Here is a 20,484-nt window from a genome sequence, read left to right as displayed (position 1 = left end):
CTAAAGCAAAGAGAGATCACTAGGTCGGAAAAGACGCTGGTGTTTAAATAGATAACTTTCATAAATTGGACTAAGAAGTATTTGCGCTGGAGAGGAAGAGAGAGGAATTTCAGAGGTCTTCTTTTTGGGTCGACCCCCCCCCCAGACCCGGGAAGTGCCCTGTGTGTGAGCCCGAGAAAAAGAACAAGGAGTTTGACAGCTGTCAAAAGAGCTATCAAACGGGAGACTAAAGATTGGAACTGTGTTAACAATATCTTTTTGGATTAAAAGTGCTACATTAAAAGTGAACTGATTGGAAACAAGGTGACTGTGAACAACAAAGTAACGGACTGTTGGAAAGGAATTGATGGAAATCCCCCTGGAGGGAACTAAAGACATTGCAATGGCTGCAGAAGGAAAAGTATGGGCGGAGATAGAAAGAATGCTTTGCCTTGTGGGAATTCTACAAGAGCACAGTACTCTTATGAGTGAACAATTGATGACCTTCAATCTTGAACTAAACAACTCTGTCGATGACACAAAGGGGATGGAAAAAAACTCTGCAGCTGCAGAAGAAAAGATAACCTTGGAGCTGGGGGAAAAAGAAGAAGAGAGAGGAGAGGAAAAGCAAGTGGAAAAAACCAACCAAGAGCCTGCAACCTTTGGAAACAAGGGAAGCAAAGAAGATGACCAGTGGATTACAAATCTGCAGAAGGAGAGAAAGATAAAGGAAGAAGCCCCTGGAATAATTCGAATATTGGATTATAAAAAAACAGACATTTATGATCGGGACTTCTTCTTTAGGTTGGAGTTTGGGAGATTGATTGATCCTGGCCAGAAATTGCTCTTGGTTGACCTGGAAAGAGGGAAATATGAGGGGTGGATGGTAGAACCCCCTCGAGAAGAGAAGGTCAACAAAATGGACTGCCAACAAAACTGGTGGAGAGAGACCAACTGGGGCTTAAGGGCCTCGGATGTGAGAAATCCGGGCTAAAATGGTTTCTTTTCTTTAAGGACATTGGTTTGGGAAGGGACGGAAACCGGGGAAGGGGGGAGGGGAGAGTAGAGCAGTGAAAATCTGAGATTTAGAATGGGAATATATGATTTTTGGTTTAACATTTTAAGGAGGGAATTTGTGGGAGAGAATTTAGGCCGACTCTAGAGAAAGTACTTAATGTATAAAGCTGGATAAGCAAAATTGGGCCAAGAAAAAGTAATAAACTTTAAGAAAAGACAAGAATAACATTTAAGAGACGGGAGAAAATAATTTGCTGAGACAATTAAGGAAATTGGAAGGTGGAAAGGGGGGTGTGGGGAAGTCAAGGAAAGAAGGGAATGAAAGTAAATTTATGAAATTATACGTGTTTTATTGTGTCTTTCTATGTTTGTATGTCTATTAAAATGTGAAAACCCAATAAAAATTTTATAAAAAAAAAAAAAGTTCTTTGCCTTGCATAGGGCGCAAGGCAGGGACGGTTGCACAGCGGCAGCTCCAGGTTTGCTCTATCCATGATTGTGGCTTTGCACACAACCTCCTGGAACGTAAACCACCCCCCAAGTTGTAAGCCTGCTGTACATGAAACCTTAAGAGTACAGGAAAAATGGGATGGCTGTGGTATTGCTGTAGTTAAGTCTTTTGAAAATGATGCAAGATCAGGAGTGGGGGATCTGTGGGGAGCCTCAAACTCTTGCGAGGCTACAACTCCCATTACCCCTAACCATTGGCCATGTTGGCTGCCAGGGCTGATGGGAGTATGTGGCATCAGGAGGGCTGCAGGCTTCCCACCCCAGTGTAGGAAATACCTTTTAAATATATTGTTTAGTCGTTTAGTCGTGTCTGACTCTTCGTGACCGCATGGACCAGAGCACGCCAGGCACTCCTGTCTTCAACTGCCTCCCGCAGTTTGGGCAAACTCATGCTGGTAGCTTCGAGAACACTGTCCAACCATCTCATCCTCTGTCATCCCCTTCTCCTTGTGCCCAACATCTTTCCCAACATCAGGGTCTTTTCCAGGGAGTCTTCTCTTCTCATGAGGTGGCCAAAGTACTGGAGTCTCAGCTTCACGATCTGTCCTTCCAGTGAGCACCCAGGGCTGATTTCCTTAAAGATAGTGCAGCACAAATTATTGGGCCTGATGAAAAGCTAGTTAAATTGAACATCACCTACCGCAGACTTGCATAAATAGGATCTCACTGCAGTGGCAGACTATGGAAGCAACAGCAGCGCGGTGGCAGAATCAAGTTATACATTGGGAGTACCTGTCTGTGTTTGCAGAGCCTAAGTGGTGCTCATTCTCTCCTCTTCCAGATCCGGTTTCCAGGAAAAGTGTGAAGTCTGCACATAGTACCAGGAACAGATACTCCAGTCAATGGACCCTCACCAAGTGTCAGGCCTCCACCCCAGCACGGACCCTCACCTCTGACTGGAGGACAGTTGGCTCCCAGCATGGCATCACGGTGACAGAAAGCGACAGTTACAGTGCCAGCTTATCCCAGGATACAGGTGAGTCAAGACAAGCGCATGGACTACAGAGCATGCTTCTTCTGGGGAATAAATACAGGCCCTCCTCTCTTGCTCTGGAGCCAAACCCCACTATCTCAGCACCTTCACAGGGAGTGGGGCTGGGTGATAACTGGTTTTCAACATTGTGATATATCATCATATCTGAAATAAGGATGGAGCTAGGTAGAGGCATTGGCTGGCTTCACGGTTTTTCCCTCATTGTGATTTTTGCACATACAAAATCATGTTTTGCAGTATATTGTCAGGTGAATATATTGGTTTTGGATATACCACACAGCCCTGAAGAAACACAGGCTTTTTTGCCCCAACCTCTGAGGGATGCATTCCTCAGTTTCCAAATAATCTTACCACACCCAGGAAGAGGTGACTAGAGTGCCACAGAACTTCTCCCATGGGTGCACCGAAAGGGCCTCCCATTTTCACACTGGTTCTTTAAGTCCCAGTTTCTCCTTGCTTCCTTAGACAAAGGGCGGAACAGCATGGTGTCCACAGAGAGCGCCTCGTCCACTTACGAGGAGCTGGCACGCGCCTACGAACATGCCAAGCTGGAGGAGCAGCTGCAGCATGCCAAGTTTGAGATCACCGAGTGCTTCATCTCCGACAGCTCCTCTGACCAGATGACCACGGGCACCAACGAGAACGCCGACAGCATGACCTCCATGAGCACCCCATCGGAGCCCGGCATCTGCCGCTTCACGGCCTCCCCGCCCAAGCCGCAGGACAGTGACCGTGGCAAGGGGGTAGCTGTGCCCATCCCTCACCGAGCAAATAAAAGTAAGTACTAGGCAACAGCAGTCTTGGGTACTGCCCCTGTCCTGAAATGGAGAGCATCATAGAGACAGCTGCACTGAATGAGAGAAAGGTGTGGGCAGCTGCATAGCCCAGGCATCCCCAGCCTGCGCCCCTCCAGATGTTTTGGCCTACAACTCCCATGATCCCTAGCTAACAGGACCAGTGGTCAGGGATGATGGGAACTGTAGTCCAAAACATCTGGAGGGCCAGAGGTTGGGGGTGCCTGGTGTAGCCCATAATCCTCAGAGCTGTAGGCAGAGAATGCCCTTCTCACATAGACTGTTTTCTGGCCTAACATTTCTTTTGGGTAGCATTTCCTGTTTCAGCAACATCCCTGCCCCCAGTTGCTACCATGGCCCTTGCACTAAAGTGAGGGGCTTCTTGGCAGCCACTGTTCCTTCACTCACAGCCGGTCTTGACGGACTGGGCTGCTTGTCACCCTTCCGCTTGTGTTCTCCCCTGAATGTGGTCTGGCTTTGCAGGCTTCCAAGCGCTTGGCAGAGCACGTTCCGGCTGAAAGCTGCCTTTCCTTTCACCCTCTTCTTTCTGCAGGCGACTACTGCAACCTGCCTTTGTACATGAAATCCGAAACTTTCTTCCGCAAGCCAGACCTTCATGACCCATGCCCAGTAGTGCCGCCCCGCGAGGCCTCCATCCGGAACCTGGCCCGGGCCTACCACACGCAGGCCAGGCACCTAACGTTAGACCCCAGCAGCAAAGCCTTGGCTGTGCCCCACGTGAGTGCAACCACGACTACCTTACCTCAGCGGACTCTGGCCATGCCTGGCTCAGCAAGTGCTGCTCCTCCTCCTCCTGCCGCCGCCGCTGCCGCCACCACCACGGCTACTGCGCCCGTAGCTGCCCCTGCCTCAAGCACTGAACCTGCTGCTGCTCCCAGTGCTGAGCCACGTTTGCCTCCCCACACCAAAATGGGGGGGTCTAGAGACTCGCTACTAGAAATGAGCACCTCTGGTATAGGGAGGTCCCAGAAACAGGGAGCTGGCGCCTACTCAAAATCCTATACACTGGTGTAGCAATGGACACAAGACAACACAGACTTTTACTCTTTTCCTGAGTTATTTATATTGAAATAAAAGAAGCTCTTGTACAGAATGGACTTTTTTTTGTATAAATGAAACTATTTTCTTCTTCTCCAAACCTGAGGGGGGAAATCAGCCAAGGGTGCAAAGCATTTGGTAATCTTTTTCACTGAAGGTTTTGCTGTTTCACATTGTCTTTGAAGAGAGCACAGAAGTAGACTGTGTGGCTCTCTTCTCTCTCCCTATCAAGCAACCCTGTTGGTTTTGAAGAGACTCCTTTGAGACACTGCATGTTGTTTTACTGTTTGGAAAACCATAGGATTTGCTTCAAGTTGCATCTGCCTCTGTGTTAATACATTTTTATATAAAAACAAAAAGCCAGCAGTGTGCAATAAAAGTTATGTTTCTATAACATCAGAGCCCTTTGTTTGCGGTGGGGCCAGATCCATAATGGCATGTAATGCAGGGCAGTCAAGAACTCTGCTGAATGTGGAAAAAGATCACACAAAGTGGGGTATCCACAGAGTTACACGGGAAAAATAACGTCCCTTTTATGACAGCAGTAACGTCTGCAGAAGAGAAGGAAACTGTCAGAAGGGACACTATAGCATAAGCGCTCTTGCTGTTCTAGAGTTTACTTGACCCAGAGGTACGCCCTGTAGTTCTTTACCTGCACAGTTATTAAAAGGCAGTGCATGTCACTGCGTGAAGCTAGCATGTGAACTCGCACACATGAAGCAGTTCGTAGTTTTATACAAACACCTCTTAAACATTACCAGCTATTCAAAAGCTCAGATTAAATTCCACCTGCCTTAGAAATGCCGTTTCCCTTTCAAAGCAAGTAAAACCCAGCTTGTCTAAAGGGGCTAGCTATACAGCACAAAGAGGCAACATGCCGCCATTTGCTTCCTGGAAATAGAGCCAGCTCTTCTGACGGGCAGGTGCCAATAAAGGGCAAATGACCATCAGTCTTGGTTTTTTGTTTCTACAGGTGGGGGAAATAGCTGGGCATTTATACATCAGGCACCTAAACTGTATTCTGCTAGCCCTGCTTACTAGCAACCAAGTTTCATAGGGCATGAAGGTTTGCACACAAGAAGATGGCAGTGGTGCAAGACAGTGTCAAATTGAACAGGGCTATGTTCCAAAAACCAATTTTAGAAGCGTTTCCCTTAGTTCCATAGCAGAGGGCCAACCTCCTGCCCCAGATATGGCACTCTGCCACCCTCCACTCAAGGAGGGTAAACATTTAGCCTCTTCTATCACTGTGCTGTAGCTCATCCTTAACCAAAGCTCTGCACCTAAGCACCAATTTGCAATAAAACCTCACCTAGAAAGCCATCAGCAAATGTGGCACAAGGCCATCCCCATCCAGCAGTTGTCTTACTCACAAAGCGGTCAGGGCCCCTCATGTGTGATTTAGAGACTGCAACGCATTTTTAGAGGACGGCAGAAAACTTCAAGACACTCGGCTATACACAAAAGCTGTCCAAAAGTTGAGTAAAGACAGGCTTTACTAGCACACAAGGGTCTTTCCCCCTTTCGTCCCACCCACCCCTTTCTCCAAAACCCATGCTTCTCTTGCTCCCAAATATGGCGGAAGCTGGCTTCTACTTTCCATGCTTGTGTTGGTGATATTTACGATAGTGAGTCTGGATGGTCACAGCTGCCCTCTCGGTTGGATCACTCACTTCCTCGCTCCTGCTGCTGCTGGATACAGGGCTGGAGTCACCTAGGGATACAAGGGAAGGACAGCTCACTAGGAGAAAGGGCATTGCCGGCAAAATCAGAGCAGCCAACACCACCTGGGCCAGGATGGAGAAGGCAGAAAACAAGCCAGAACTGAAGAGGTGAAGTGCAGCTGGGAGTAGAGATGCAGTGTGGGCCCCTTGCCGTATTTGGATGTTCATGGTAATGATTACTTGAGCTTCCCACCCACAGGATCCATGCGCTTGGGAGCATGTCTGCAGTGAGAGCTTGCCAAGGAACATGGACCGCCCTTGCTCCTGCGAGACAACACCTGGAGCATTTAGGCTGTCCTTGTAAACTGAAATGCTGAGGGCATGCAGTGGGTTGTCCCTGCTGCTGAGATGTCCCTGAAAGTCCAAGGCACTACTCTTGCCTCACACAATGACCAGTGTGCATCATCTCCCAGCCAGCTGCCCTACAGGAAAGCTGCTCTCTGCCTAAAACTGTCTGGCTCGGGAGATGTTGGCTGAACACCCTCACCCTGCAAGCGACACAATGGAGGTAGCAAAGCAACGAGATGGCAGACAGAGCAGAGCATTTTAGTGTAACGCTTACGTCGGTCACTGTCCTTGCAAAGAATGGGTGCTTATCCAAGTCCCCCTTCAACGTCATGGTTGAAGGTGTTTTTCTAGGCTATAGCTAGGCCCCAGAGACAGCTCTAGAAAAGGTGGTGTGCTCATGTGTGATCTGTGGGGCTGGGAGGCCTCCAACTTTAGCACCTGAGGTGAGGAGGGCTCTAATACCAGCAGGCGACTGGGGACAACCCCCGCCAGACTGCAGATCTGCAGCATGAACTGCACAGCCACGCCTATTAGGAGCAGATGGTGCTGCCGAGAAAAGCAAAAACACAAAGCAGGTGCTCTTTGTGCTTTCCCCCCAAAAGGGGGGAGGGGAAGCCTGGAATGCAATACCTTAAGCATCTTCCCACCTCCAGCTGTACAGAATATATTAATGTTGTTGTTGTTATTATTATTAAGCATCTGTTTGTCGCTTTTCACAAAAGAATCTCAAAGCAACTTAATAACCAGACAAAATACAAACAGGTAAAATCAATTAAAAGACAACACTCTGCAAAAAATTTGTAAACTCCCGGTGTCTGAAGGTAGGCTTGTTTTGGGAAGGAGACATTCTGGCAAAGCCCTTCAGTAGTATAGCTGCTTCCACCTAGTGCAGAGACTACGCTGCAATTGGCCAAGCAAAGAAGCTCCTCTCGCCTTTTCCTATTCCGAGCTCAAGTCTACTATGGTGCAGGCAGCCTAGTTCATGGCATAGGGCTGCCTCCTTGGCTTCTTGTACAAGGTAGCTGTGCGATGCGGGATGCCAAAGTAGAATAGACTCCTCTATAGACCACACTCCAATTTGGAGTGATCACTCAAAGCCAGGTCTATATCATTCTTCTGGGGACAAAGGTTGTTTCCTGCAAAGTGTTTGACTCCAGGCCCTGCCTTGTTGCACCCATGTTGCACTCAGTCTCCCTGCGCCCATGCAGTTATCAGTGTAGCAAGGCCAAGCTCTCCCCTTCCCTTAAAAAAATATGCAACTTCACAAAAAGCCCATCACACCAAAGCATGGCAGGAGCAGAAGTAATCACCCACTATCAAGGGGTAAGGGGGAGTAAAAATATGGAATTTAGTGACATCAACTCAAGAGACCTGACTAGCTTGTTCACCAGTGTTTGTTAAAACAACAACAACCCTACTCTTTAATTTTCTCTGTGGACATTACAAATTTAATCTCATTTGGTCACTTGCAGAAAAAGAGTGCATTCTCTGCACCCGCCATTCCAGCTCACCACCTCTAATCCGATTATCATGCAAGAGGCACTGAGAATAGCAACATGAAAAGCCTATTTGCTCAGGACATGACTTTGAACCATGGCTGCAAATTGTCCAGCTATACCAAAGGGGGTGTGAGGTGTGGCCATGGGCATTGGAGGGCAGGCAGGGAGATGTCTCATGGAGGAGGGAAGCATCTGAATGCACAAAGTGTGTGTGTGTGTGTGTGTGTTTCGGGGCGGGAGAAGAATCCAGCACGGTCTGAATAGATCCACTGATTAAGATAAATGCTGGAGGAAAGCAGTGTGTGTGTTGCCTGCTTTTTTATTTTTTATTTAAAGAGAGGTTCCTTCATACACCAAAAACAGTGGCAGGCTAGTTAGAAATCCCTGTCCTCCCCCACTCAGTGCCTGTTGACCTTGAGTTTGCGGTACTCTCACCTCTTCGTCCTGCGACCCCGTAGATATTGTTCTGCCGAGAACACCCACCTTTCTGGAAAGAAGAAGCAAAGTCTAAACAGACAGACAAGGGGGACTGTGGTGCTCAGCCAAAGGGCCAGCATGATCACTGCTGGCCAGTCATGCTCCAGAGAAGTTCACAAGCAGAGCAAGATGAAAAGAGCCACCCCATTGTATGACCCCACAGCATTTAGCAACCGGAAAGCTGCATGTCACCAACCTGGGTAGTAGCTGCTGATAACAGATGTTCCTGAGCATGAATTAGTTTGACCCCGTTACAAAGGGACCCCGGGGAGAGGCCTCTGGTGGCACTTCCCTTTATTAAGTCTGGTTATTGAAGCAATCCCAGCATCAACTGCTGAGTACAAGTTTCAAGCAAGCTGGAAACAAGACCCAAGTGGGTTTGGTCTGGTTTTCGCTCAGGGTTAAAAATCACTGTTGCTGCAGCAACATGGGCCAAGAGAGTCTTCATGCATATTCATGCATGAACAGTTCCATATTCTGCCTTAAGAACTGCCTTAAGGGGGGAGGGAGCCACAATAACTACTGTGCTGCAGCTAGCAGCATCCTCTTCTGTACTTCTTCCTCTTCTGTAGCCCCCTCCCCCTCAAGAGGGCCTATTCCTCCTCCTCCTCCTCTTGGCTTTCATTTGCAGCATTTCCCTCCAAATATCCCGACACCTTTCCAGGAACTGAGCCTTTGTCTCCCTTGCCCTACTCTTTGCATCCATCTCCATCAGACAGAGGAGCCAACCCAAGTTTGAAAGGGAACAGCCATGCTCATTTCCAAAGCCTCCAGTGGCCGTCACTAGTTGGAAAAGAGACATACCCCACTGTCTCTGCTGGCACGGCGACCCGGAGTCACACACTGGACCTGCCATGGCAAGGGCTGGTGAACAAGGTAGGGCAGCAGCTCCTCCTGGAACAGGCTGTTGCCAAGCTGGGCAGAAAGCAGAAGAGTACAGGTTCATATTAAGCAAAACCAGGGCTCCACCTTGTCCCTTCCCCTCCAACATACCCCCTACTTTTACCCATTTACAGGTGTCACTATCACGAGGGACCCCCATGTTTCAGAAGACAAAGCAACCACAATGCCCACTCCAGAATCTCCTGGTGCAGCAGAAAATAGAAGCAGCCCTATCATCTATGGGACTGCAATTTCAGCATTGATTCCTGACAACAAAGGGTCCCTTTGCCCAGCACCTCGAGGCCTCTCTGGCAGAGCCTCCTCTTGGGCCACAGAGGCAAGCCCACCTGCACGGGATTTAGGAAGAGCCAGACAAGAGGGAAGTTGGGCCCCAAGGCAGCGCCAGGACCCTCAAGCAAGTCATCCAGATGGGAAACAGCAAACTCTGCTTCCTGCAACTTGGAAGGTGCTGCTTGGGCCAGCCAGAGGCTTGCAGTTTGTGCAAAAGCTCCAGTATGGAGGTGGCATGGCCCTGCAGCTGCTGGAACCCCCCACCTCAGCAGCCCAAATCAAGCTGCCCCACTTGCTCCTCTACTGGTATCACACATGGTACCGCTTGCAATAGGTAAAATTCCTAGAAAGAAGCCTCAAGCTCCAGCTTTCGGGAATGCCATGTTGGGTGAAACCGGCACCCTCCTTTCTAGTAACATCACAGCAAAACGACACCCCCCTCCCATGCCCAAATAAACCACAGGGAAGGGAGCCATCTTCTGCTTTGCTTTCTGTCATTACTTCCTAAGGCCTTGCTCTAGAATGAAAGAAGTACTGACCTGACCCAATGCTTTCACCATGAAATAGAGTGCCGTCATCAGTGTCCCCAGCATGGTGAGAGAAGTCAAGAAGCCCCCCACAGACCAGCGTGCCTCAGGTCAGTCCGTGACGAGCCACACTCCTGGTGCGTCAACAGGGCCAGCTGCTGCCAAATGTCCTAATGAGCTTAGAGAGAAGGCCTGTCCTATTTGAAAAACCTGCTGCCCTTGGGAGCCTCTAATCTCCAAACACTTAGGCCCAAAGAGCGTCACGTTTCCATTCACTCTCTGTCTCGCACACACATGGAGAGCACTGGGCAGGAGTAGATGCGCAGATCAGGGATTAGGAGTCAAGAGGGAGGCTTGTGGTTTTATTTGCTTTCCCGGGGATTGCACTCCGAGCAAGGGGCTGCATTGCCACTGAAAACAGAGGAAGCGTACAAAAAAATCTGCCAATAAAGGGATTCTCTATTTACGGCTTATCAGAAGGCAGAATTCCGCAGCCAGCAAAAGGGCAGTGTGGTTTGTCTATTGAGTGCATTTCACATTTTTCAAGCGTTTGTGGATGTAGCTATCGGTAACAGCAACTTTCTCCTCCATCACTATCCTCCTCCATGAGGGCTTCTGCATTGACTGCAGAACAGAAATCTGGCAGCTGGAAAAGTGGAAGGCTCAAGAAACAGTGAGTGGATGGGGGATACCAGGTGAAAGGGCAGAAGGGGGAGCAAGTACCCACTAGATCTAATGCAGTGGAGAAAAAAAGGGGCAAAACCAACACAGATGTACAAGCGTCCATTTAATTGGTATACAAAATACAGCCAGTAGCTGACGGCCTACACCAGTTCTCTTGCCATAACACACACTTTGACACAAGACAAGGATGTAAGCCCTTTCTATTGCCTGGGGACACTCCAGAAGGGGACCCTCATAAAGCTATAAGGTGCTGTGAAGGAACCATAGGAGAGCAGCAGGACAACTCGCAGCAGAGATCTGCATGGAGAAATGTCAGGAACGGAGGGAAGAGAATGGAGAGAAGCCCCTGGGCATGCTGAGCGTGGGTGTTGCTGAAGCACCCGCTCTAGGGGCATGCTGCCCTCTTTGTGCCATAAAAGCCAGAGCCAGCTGGAACCTCAAAAGTAAGACAGCAGCCAGACATCTGGCCTAAAAAAAATGAGGGACACACACAAGATTAAATTTTCCGGAGGAAGCTTCGGCAAAGAGCTTCCACTACTTTCAGTAGGTACACTGGAGTTCACATGTGGCCGCTGCCCACCTGATTTTGTGGCTCCAGCACAAGCACATGCGGCTCTGGCACCAGCTGGGAATACAGGAGAGCCCCTGCTGTAGCCCTCAGGAGCATTTGCCCAGCTAGCTCTGCTGCTTGGAAAGCTAGATAACCTGAGCAGGGAAGGGAGCCTGCGAGACCCAATGAAAACTGGAAGATTCGGCAAACTAGGAAATTCAAGTGCAACCAGCTCTTCTTGCCTGCTTCAGCATCCGCTGCTCTCCACCCTCATAAGAGTCGCAAACTGCTCACCCAAGCCCGAAGTAGGATATCTGGGCTGGCTGGCTGGCTGGCTGGCTGTGTGTGTGTGTGTGTGTGTGTGTGTGTGTGTGTGTGTGTTGCAGCTTTGGAAGACAAGACTTGCTTCAGATAAAAATCTTTTGGAATAGAAGCCAATAGCCAGAAGACACTGTTGCATTCAGGACTGGGAGAGGCGGCAGCAGCAGCAGCACAGGCAAAGCAGCTCAAGGCTTCAAGGTATTGCCATTTTGCTGTTCATGCTCTCAGGCACTGTCCTCCTCTGAGAAATTATCACCTCCTTCCCTCAAGGAAAGTGATTTCACCTCCCGGCCACTTCCTCGGGTTAACAGAAGACCAACCAGAAAGCTACTGGTTAATAATGCTTTGATTGTTTCCCCCACTGAATTCATGGCCTGTCTTGTGCATTTGGACCAGGCAAATCTCCTGCAGCTGCCCTTCTCTTCAAAGAGCCAGGCTCGATGGCCCGGACACGGCTCAAGAAAGCAGGCAAGGAGGCTGCCAGGTACAGGGGAAATGCCATGTATTGTCAAGCAGGGAGAACTCCCAAGTCTTTGCTGCTGGGAACTGCCTCTCGGTTGGACTTTGCCCAGTGGTTCAGAAGTTGTAGACCTCGAGTCGGTTGCTCTTGTCCAGTCTGAGCTGAAGCAAACCAGTGCTGCTGGTCAAGGGCTTTGAGGGACTTGGCAGGAGAGGGCTGACGGTCTGGGTGAAGGAAAAGCCCAAGAACATAGCAGAGGGGATCAGAGGCTGAGGATGCATTCCACTCATGACAAAGGTGATGTAGCTCAACAATCCTTACAGCAGTGGTCGACTGCACAGGAGCCAGAAACTGCTGCAGGAAGCCACCATGAGAGAAGCCAGAAACTGCTGCAGGAAGCCACCACGAGAGGCAGCTCAGACTGCGCCCTCTGCTGTCAAGCAATTAAATCCCTGCTTACCCCCCCCCCCCACAGTAGCTTTAGAAGGCACAAGGTGATGTGCACAATGCAAAAATGCTTTTTAAAACAGTACCAAGTAGGCACCCAGCTGGGAAAGACAAAAATGTCTACATTTGCTTTTCAAAAAGTGCAGATCATTCCACAGAACAGGGCCACACTAAAAGACCTCCTGAAAGTTACTGTGGAGCAGGCTGCTGATCTCTTGGGAACCTTTAAGAAAAACTCTCCTGCAGTGACAGCAGTGACCTACTGGGTATTGTAAGAGATAAGGCAGCTTCTCAGGTAGCCTAGTCCTGAGTTGTATAGGGCCTTACATGCTAGCACCAACATGTTGAACTTGGCCCAGTAGCAGGCTGGGAGCCAATGCAAGTCCCGCAAGCAAGGCGCTATATGCTGGAGGTAGCTTGTTCTGCAGCAGTTGCAGCCTCCAAACCAAGCTCAAGGGTAGCCTCACAGAGTTCACTGTAGTAATCCAACCTTGAGGTTACCAACACAGGGAAAACTGTGGTCAAGTACAGACTGAACGTATTGCTGGGTTGTTAAACACCCACCCATATAGATGGGTTCAAACATCATTTCTGCAGGCTATCTGTTTCTTTGGGGAGGTTGCTAAAGTTTGAGCAGGCAACTAAGTGCTTTGAGGTTCTGGTCCTAAGAGAGAGGCCAGGCAAGAACAAAAGGATACACTCTGGAATCCTGCTTGAAGCTTTCCAGCCATTTCTTGTTGGCTTCAATCATGCTCTGGATGTTCGGCTTCTCCGCCCCACGGCGCTGGAGCAGGCGGACTTGCTCGCTGTCAAGAAGCAGAAGGGTGGAGGGGATGAATAATGAACAGAAGAATGGTCCTTCTGGATCAGGCCAGTGGCCCACCTAGTCTAGCATCCTGTTCTCAAAGTAGCCAACAAGAATCAATCAAGTGCCCTAAAAGTGCAGGTATCAAGGAGCACGCTAATAATGAGGTAGTGCAGCAGTCAAGCAAGGTGGTGTTGGAGGTGTTTAGGGAGAATGAGACATCCTAGTGGACTATTCAGGCCACTGCCCTCTCCAAAAAATGTGCTGCTGACCCTTTCAGATACAAGGTGTTCCCACTTCCCCTAATGTGAAGGCAAGGGGGAAGAAGGGTATTTCACAAGACAAAATGATTCTTCTAGAACAGGGTGTAGTGCCTTAGAACAGGGATGTCCAACAGGTCGATTCACAATCAACTGGTAGAACCCCGCGAGGTTTTGGTAGATCACGGTCGATCTCTGGCTCCCTTTCCTCAGCGCCGCTAAAACTGACTCCTGCCACGCCCCCTCGACCCGCCCTCCATTGTTGTATGATTTCTGGAAGGGAAGACGGAGCTTCCTCTGTGCTGTTTTGATCCATAGCGATCTTTTTGTGAGTGACTTTACCCCTTTTGTCCCTTGCCTTTAACCTCCCAAAAACAGAAATCCCCCCCAAAATCTTTTTTAAAAACCTCTAAAAAGGGGAGCTTTTCTCCTCCCAACAACCTCAAGCTGAACCCCCCAAAATGGGGGTAGATCACTGCTAGTTTTAATTCTGAAAGTAGATCCTAGTCTCTTGAGAGTTGGCCACCCCTGCTTAGAATATCCAACTATTTAGCCTGACTGGCCAGTTGTCAGCAGTATAAAGATGCCTTACCCAGGTGACACATAGCCCAGCGTGCCATCCAGAGGTCCAGGACTTCCAGAGGACAGAGGGAACCTGCCTGGAACAGAAAAGAGTATCAGTTTTTAGTCCAGCATGGGACTGCCAGGCTACCACTGCCCTGCCACTTGCCGTGCATGCGCATGGGTCAGAAGCAACTCCTGCTTTCCCTCTTAAGGAGAGATGAAGCAGGGCATTCAAGGACCTCCAAAGGTCCCTGCAGGGTGCAGGGCTGGCTTGTCCCGCGACTCTTCTGTTTGGGAGGAGCTCTCAAACTCCCAGGCTGAACAGAAAAGAGCAAAAACTTCTCTTGTAAACAAGTTGCTCACCCAATGAAACAAAAACCATAAAAAATGGCGAATGCAGTTCAGTGTAAGCTAATGTAAAGTGATGAATACCGGGTCAAAAATTCCTAATTTCATATATATGTTTCTGGAATCTGAACTAGCAGTAACTAACCAGGAATGGGGACGCGGGTGGCGCTGTGGGTTAAACCACAGGGCCTAGGACTTGCCGATCAGAAGGTCAGCGGTTCGAATCCCCGTGACAGGGTGAGCTCCCGTTGCTCGGTCCCTGCTCCTGCCAACCTAGCAGTTCAAAAGCACCTCAAAGTGCAAGTAGATAAATAGGTACCACTCCATCGGGAAGGTAAACGGCATTTCCGTGCGCTGCTCTGGTTTGCCAGAAGCGGCTTAGTCATGCTGGCCCCATGACCCGGAAGCTGTACGCCGGCTCCCTCGGCCAATAAAGCGAGATGAGCGCCGCAACTCCAGAGTCGGCCACGACTGGACCTAATGGTCAGGGGTCCCTTTACCTTTAACCAGGAATGAGACCTTGGGGCCATAGTGGATAGCTCAATGAAGATGTCAATCTGGTGTGCAGGAGCCGTGTAAAAGGCAAATTCTATATTAGGCCCCATTAGCAAAGGGACTGAAAATGGAACAGCCAGTATCACACTTCCCCTTTGGAAACTAAGATCTCAGGCCGTTAGGTGTTGTTGCTGCATTCAAAAACCAAAGAAAGAGACCTCTCTCTCCCTGCACCTCTGCCCTAAGCCCTCTCCACTCCATGTATATTTGCAATTTCCCATTGGCTCATAACTGCCATTAGGACCCTCTGAATACTCCAAAAGAACAAAACGCTGACACATTCTCACCTGGGAAATACTTGCGCCACTTTTCCATCAGCATGGCGTCCACTGACTGGCCTGCCGGAGCAGAGGGGCTGGGACCTGAGCCAGCCCAGACCCACTGGGGGATAGTGTTGGGTACAGAAGGTGTGGCAGAATGGGAATCTGACAGAGGGCTACAGGTAGCTATGGGAACTCTATCTCTAGGCAATGTGGAGGTGGGAGCCTGGGTGGAAGTGAAGAGGGGAAGCGGCTGGTTGCAGAAGGAACTCAGGTGCTGGAGGACAACCATCAGGTCACTGGTGAGGCGCTGCAGCGAGTTGGCCAGGTACTGGATCTCATCAAAGGGAAGGAACTGGTGGTCCGGTTTCATGTCAGCGACTATGGGGAGAGAGGAAGAGAGAGAGAGTGACGTAGCCAGAGACTATGCAGTAGAGAACATTTTCACCTGCAAGTCTGAAACCAACCCACAGCTCACACACGACAGGCAGAGTCCAAGTAGTTCACCCCATCCCTGGACAAAAGAGGCAAGGTTAGACTTTATCGTGGCTTCCTAGGATAGGAAGTGTGCAAAGCTCAGCAGCCAAGGGAGAATGTGCTTAGTGATGTTAAATTCTCAAGAATATTCTCGAGAATATTCTTGATTAAAGAGAATATTACAGAATTTTCATTTAAAATAGAATACAATGCCCAGCAATGTAACTGGATCAAAAAAATCATTACTCATTGCTTACACTGGCAATATCACAACTTGACTTATTATTTACTAGATTTTTAAAATGTGGGTTGTAAAACTGGTTCTTACGTTAGAATTTACAGTTTGTGGAGAATATTCTGCAGAGAATTTTCTAGCAGAGAGTATTCTTATTCTTGATTCTCTGGAGAATATTCTCACCTCACATCACGAAATGTGCTGACCCCAAAATGCCACACAGCATTTCTGGTCACCCCAGGAGGGCAGAAGGGAGGGAGTGCTGACAAAATGGAAGGCAACATCTCCCAGTTGAGAGGCCAAGAACTGGGGCAGGGCAAGAGAAAGGGAAAGTGCCAGAACCATTTCACCGCCAAAGGAACTTCTAACATAAAAGGTAAAGGTACCCCTGCCCGTACGGGCCAGTCGTGTCCGACTCTAGGGTTGTGCGCCCATCTCACTTAAGAGGCTGGGGGCCAGCGCTGTCTGGAGACACTTCCTGGTCACGTGGCCAGCGTGACGAAGTTGCTCTGGCGAGCCAGCACCAGCGCAGCACACGGAAACGCTGTTTACCTTCCCGCTAGAAAGCGGTCCCTATTTATCTACTTGCACTCTGACGTGCTTTCGAACTGCTAGGTGGGCAGGAGCTGGGACCGAAAGACGGGAGCTCACCCCGCTGCGGGGATTCGAACCGCCGACCATGCGATCGGCAAGCCCTAGGCACTGAGGTTTTACCCACAGCGCCCCTAACTTCTAACATGTTTCCCTCTAAAACACAGCTAGCTAGGGGGCACCTTACAGATGGCAGGTTGGTGTAAAATGGGCAAAAAGGCACTGAATGCTGGTACTGTGATGCCGCTCAGAGCATTTTAAAAAAGCGAACTCTTACCTTTGCGGAGAGGTTCATCCGTGTTCATCACACCGCTGGTGTCTTCCGAGTCAGTGACATCAAAGGTCACCACCTTCTTGCAGGCCATTCCCTTCAGTGTATCTTCATCAGAGAGCTGGGAGAAGGAAAGAGGACTTCCTTACTACTCTAGTGAGCACTTCCTGCCAGCTAGAAGGCAAAGCAGAGGCTCCAGGGCCAACTTTTCCAGGCAGTGAGGAAAAAGGATGCCAACCCAGGTTCTCACAACTAACGTGTCTCTTCCCCTGCTCCTTATTATTTAAATATTCGCTTTATATTTCCATTTTGTTTTGCTCCATTGAAATGTTTTCCATAAAAACCATTGTAAAATAACCAGCTTAACTTGTCCCTTACTCACAAATTCTACTTTTCCTTATGAGAAGTTTATGGGGTCCCCGTTCCAGGTGACTGGCAGAAGTAGGGATGGAAGCTCCCTCCCTACCCCCAGAGGATAGATCCTAAAAGCTGCTCCCCATTTTGGCCTTTCCCAGGACACACTCACAACGTAGGAGTGCTCTGGAGCTCCTGTCCTGCTTCTGGGTTTCCCAGAGGCATCTGGTCATACATCTGGTCATACACTGTTAGAACAGGATGTTGGACTAGATGGGCCACTGGCCTCTTCCAGTTCCTGTACAAGCTGAACTCCATGCTATTCCAGGCAGGTTGGAAGACAAAGATGGCCACTCCGGTTGGTCCAAAGATAGCAGGCACCCCTATTAGGTAAAGGTAAAGGACCCCTGACAGTGAAGTCCAGTTGTGAATGAGTCTGGGGTTGCAGCGCTCATCTCGCTTTACTGGCCGAGGGAGCCGACGTTTGCTTGTCTGCAGAAAGTTTTTCTGGGCCATGTGGCCAGCATGACTAAGTTTCTTCTGGCAAAACCAGAGCAGCGCACGGAAACGCCGTTTACCTTCCTGCCGGAGCGGTACCTACTACTTACACTGACGTGCTTTCGAACTGCTAGGTTGGCATGAGCTGGGCCCGAACAGCGGGAGCTCACCCAGGATTTGAACCGTCAACCTTCCGATCAGCAAGCCCTAGGCTCAGTGGTTTAGACCACAGGGCCACCCACGTCGGAAGGCACAAATGGAAGCAGAGTGGCTCAAGCACCCCCAGGGGATTTACACCCTGGAAAGCAGCTAAGGCAGTATACAGTTCCTTCCCAAGACAATCCTGGCAAGATCTTGGACCAGTTGCTTCAGTGGGCTCTACTCCTGACGCCTCTTCTCCACTCTGGCTTGCAAGAACAGGCATGGCTCAAGCAATGTGGAGATACCTCTTCCAGCGAGGACATCAGCTGGCTCAGCACTTCCTCGGTCTGCTTCACCAGCCCTTTCCCCTTCTGCATGGTGGTGTTCATCTCATCCAGCGTCTTCTCTTCCTGGGGAGGAGGAAGCATCTCGTTATTTTTCAGCATCATTCTGACTACTGCTGACAATGGCAGTGAAAGAACCAACAAATGCTCTTTGATTTCCCCCAGGACTTTAAAAGTGTGTTTTGAGCTAGTTTTAACTCTGTCGCGATTTTAATTTTTTGCTGCTTTTTTATTTCACTTAGTATTGTTTGCACTGTGCCTTGGGAGTGGACAAACAAACAAACAAACAAACAAGAATGGTGAAATACTAAGGCCAAAATGAAACACAGTGTTTTCTCAGGATGGGGATAAAATGGAGAGAGAAGCCAGGTTTCTGCAACACACAGTGAGGATTTGTGAATGTTATACAACAGTATTTTAATTGTCAGATTTTGCTGGGTGATTTTCTTGTACTGAACCTTTCAGATTTTTGTCTATATGCCAATAAATGAAACACACAAGGTTTATGGGAACCCTATGGGTGCAAACACCCACACAGCCCCTGCTCTACGGCTTGCTTCCACCTGCTGCTGTTGTTCCATTCCTCCCTGACTTGCAGCAGAATGGCCACTGCCAAAGAGCTGCTTTAATTCCTCCAAGAGGCAAATGCCAAAATGGGCACAGGTGTGCACATCCACCACACTGTAAGACAGTCTTCCCTTCCAACCAATTCTCATTGGAGAATAGCACAAAACCAGCTTGTCTACCATGCTGGAGTCCAGGAGGGAGGGTCAGTCTGTGTCTCCCCACCCACCCTGTGAGGTTGGCCACTATCCAGCAGGCTTGATCAGAATCAGCCCAATTTTTTTCAGGGCTGCAACTCACCGTTTCCAGGCTCTTGCGTACGCCATCCAGCCGCTGGAAGCGTCCAAAGTCTTGAGCGGTCCCTGGTGCCTTCTGCGGGTCGAAAGGCCAATGTTGCTTTGCTGCTCTCAAGGCAGTTTGCCTTCTGTGCATGGAGCGAGTATTGCGCACCAAGAACTCCTTGGCTGTCTTCAAGGTAGCTCCTTCGGCAAAAACGGTGCGCTGCACCCTGCAGGGAGGGAAGATTTGAGCAAGGCTTCTTGACGGGTCCCAAAAAACACCAAGCCACGTTCCTTCAACTCTGAAGTAGCCCATGCTATGTGGGGCTCTCAGAGAACAGCACCATCAGCCTCCCATGGGGAGGCCAACCAGCCAAACCCCACTGCTTTGCCCTCAACAACTGCCCAAGCAGCACCTTCGGCTCGGCATGGAGCATCACAGGTTTCCTTCACTTACTGTTCCAGAAGGACACTCTTTTCTTCATGGCCCTTTGAAGTCGACATCTCTCCAGGGGAGGGCTGGAGGGTTTAATGATTATTAAAATCTGTTAATTAACAGGCAAATAAATGCTGAACCCCATTCTGCCCACAGAAAATGATGGCACCTGGGACTAAAATTATGCAATCATCAACAACAAGGTGGACCTAGATTTCAAATTGGGCCAACAATTATTTGAGAACACAGCCCATTCCCAAAGTTCACCCTCTTCTATCCATCATTGCAGTTGTAAATCACCTTTGAGCCCCAACTCTCTGGAGCCTGCGAAGCATTGGATGAAATTGCCTCCTTTCAGGGATGGAGAAAAGACCCTCTCTTCCTTAGTGTTACTTTACACATTTACATGGAATCTTCCTTGGGGACTTCTAAAAATCCATGCATAACGATGGCACATAAATAATGATCTCACTACTAAAACCCTTGGATAGGACATTCTGCCACTATAAATTTCATTTTCAGAGAGTTCACAAGTCTGCTGTCACTGATAAGTGAAACCGACACATTTTAAGAATACTGGCATTAGTGGGCAATTATTGCTATTTATTTATTAAAATCTGCATTTGTTTAGATCTCTTTATGTATGTTACTATGTAACATTATGCCACTCGCTCAGTGTATTAGCTACAACCATTTCATCAGTTCTATACTGATACCAAATCAAAATAGTATCGAGTTCTGCTGAAAACTCTGAACTGGCCTCCCATAACTGTTCATTCTAATGAATAAAATAACTATTTAAAATATCTCAAATCTTCCTCAGCTAATGATGAACTGTTGAAACAGTACCACTTCCCTAAAGCCTGGCAATTGTGATCCGCATATGTGATACCAAAACAACCAACTTTTCTTATCCAGTACTTTATGTTTTTAAAGTCCGATCCTGTTATTTATCTGATGGTACCATTACTTTCCTCCCAAAATTCCTTTATCAAACTGC

The 20,484-nt window shown here is 48.9% G+C and overlaps 3 protein-coding genes across 6 annotated transcripts in view; 1 reads left to right on the top strand and 2 right to left on the bottom strand.

Annotated features, from left to right (window-relative positions):
* The window catches only part of DSCAML1 (DS cell adhesion molecule like 1), a 171,971-nt gene extending 167,559 nt beyond the window's left edge, over positions 1–4,412 (top strand). The window contains exons 31-33 of the mRNA XM_081171578.1: positions 2,288–2,482; positions 2,966–3,277; positions 3,848–4,412. Coding sequence (XP_081027704.1) covers positions 2,288–2,482; positions 2,966–3,277; positions 3,848–4,329 — 989 coding nt within the window. The 3' untranslated portion in view covers positions 4,330–4,412. The remainder of the gene's footprint in view (positions 1–2,287; positions 2,483–2,965; positions 3,278–3,847) is intronic.
* A 483-nt stretch (positions 4,413–4,895) lies between these two features.
* On the bottom strand, positions 4,896–10,684 carry LOC308574239 (uncharacterized protein). The gene is made up of 4 exons (XM_081171896.1): positions 10,054–10,684; positions 9,146–9,256; positions 8,300–8,351; positions 4,896–6,067 (listed from the first exon to the last, which is right to left on the bottom strand). The coding sequence occupies exons 1-4, from the start codon at positions 10,105–10,107 to the stop codon at positions 5,946–5,948; spliced, it is 339 nt and encodes a 112-aa protein (XP_081028022.1). The 5' UTR covers positions 10,108–10,684; the 3' UTR covers positions 4,896–5,945.
* Positions 10,685–10,815: 131 nt separating this feature from the next.
* Positions 10,816–20,484, bottom strand: part of CEP164 (centrosomal protein 164) — a 38,838-nt gene continuing 29,169 nt past the window's right edge. For 3 of the 4 annotated variants that reach the window (XM_081171582.1, XM_081171585.1, XM_081171583.1), the window contains 8 exons: positions 19,506–19,567; positions 19,071–19,278; positions 18,168–18,272; positions 16,876–16,990; positions 15,323–15,676; positions 14,161–14,227; positions 13,202–13,309; positions 10,816–12,272 (listed from right to left, as the gene is read on the bottom strand). In XM_081171582.1, the coding sequence (XP_081027708.1) occupies positions 12,173–12,272; positions 13,202–13,309; positions 14,161–14,227; positions 15,323–15,676; positions 16,876–16,990; positions 18,168–18,272; positions 19,071–19,278; positions 19,506–19,567 (1,119 nt within the window). In that variant the 3' untranslated portion in view covers positions 10,816–12,172. The remainder of the gene's footprint in view (positions 12,273–13,201; positions 13,310–14,160; positions 14,228–15,322; positions 15,677–16,875; positions 16,991–18,167; positions 18,273–19,070; positions 19,279–19,505; positions 19,568–20,484) is intronic. The other variant, XM_081171584.1, reaches the window with a different exon arrangement.

The sequence above is a fragment of the Podarcis bocagei genome, assembly GCF_964188305.1.
Source record: "Podarcis bocagei genome assembly, chromosome: 15".
NCBI classification, from domain to species: domain Eukaryota; kingdom Metazoa; phylum Chordata; class Lepidosauria; order Squamata; family Lacertidae; genus Podarcis; species Podarcis bocagei.
This window is presented reverse-complemented; position numbering and strand designations above follow the sequence as displayed.

What these genes read in the sequence shown, in the direction of transcription:
- LOC308574239 (XM_081171896.1), bottom strand. Translation starts at nt 10,107, where the DNA reads ATGCTGGGGACACTGATGACGGCACTCTATTTCATGGTGAAAGCATTG. An exon ending in GTGCCAGCAGAGACAGTGGG is followed by an intron (nt 8,352 to 9,145) that starts GTATGTCTCTTT and finishes TCTTCTTTCCAG; the next exon opens with AAAGGTGGGTGTTCTCGGCA. An exon ending in CGGGGTCGCAGGACGAAGAG is followed by an intron (nt 6,068 to 8,299) that starts GTGAGAGTACCG and finishes TTGTATCCCTAG; the next exon opens with GTGACTCCAGCCCTGTATCC.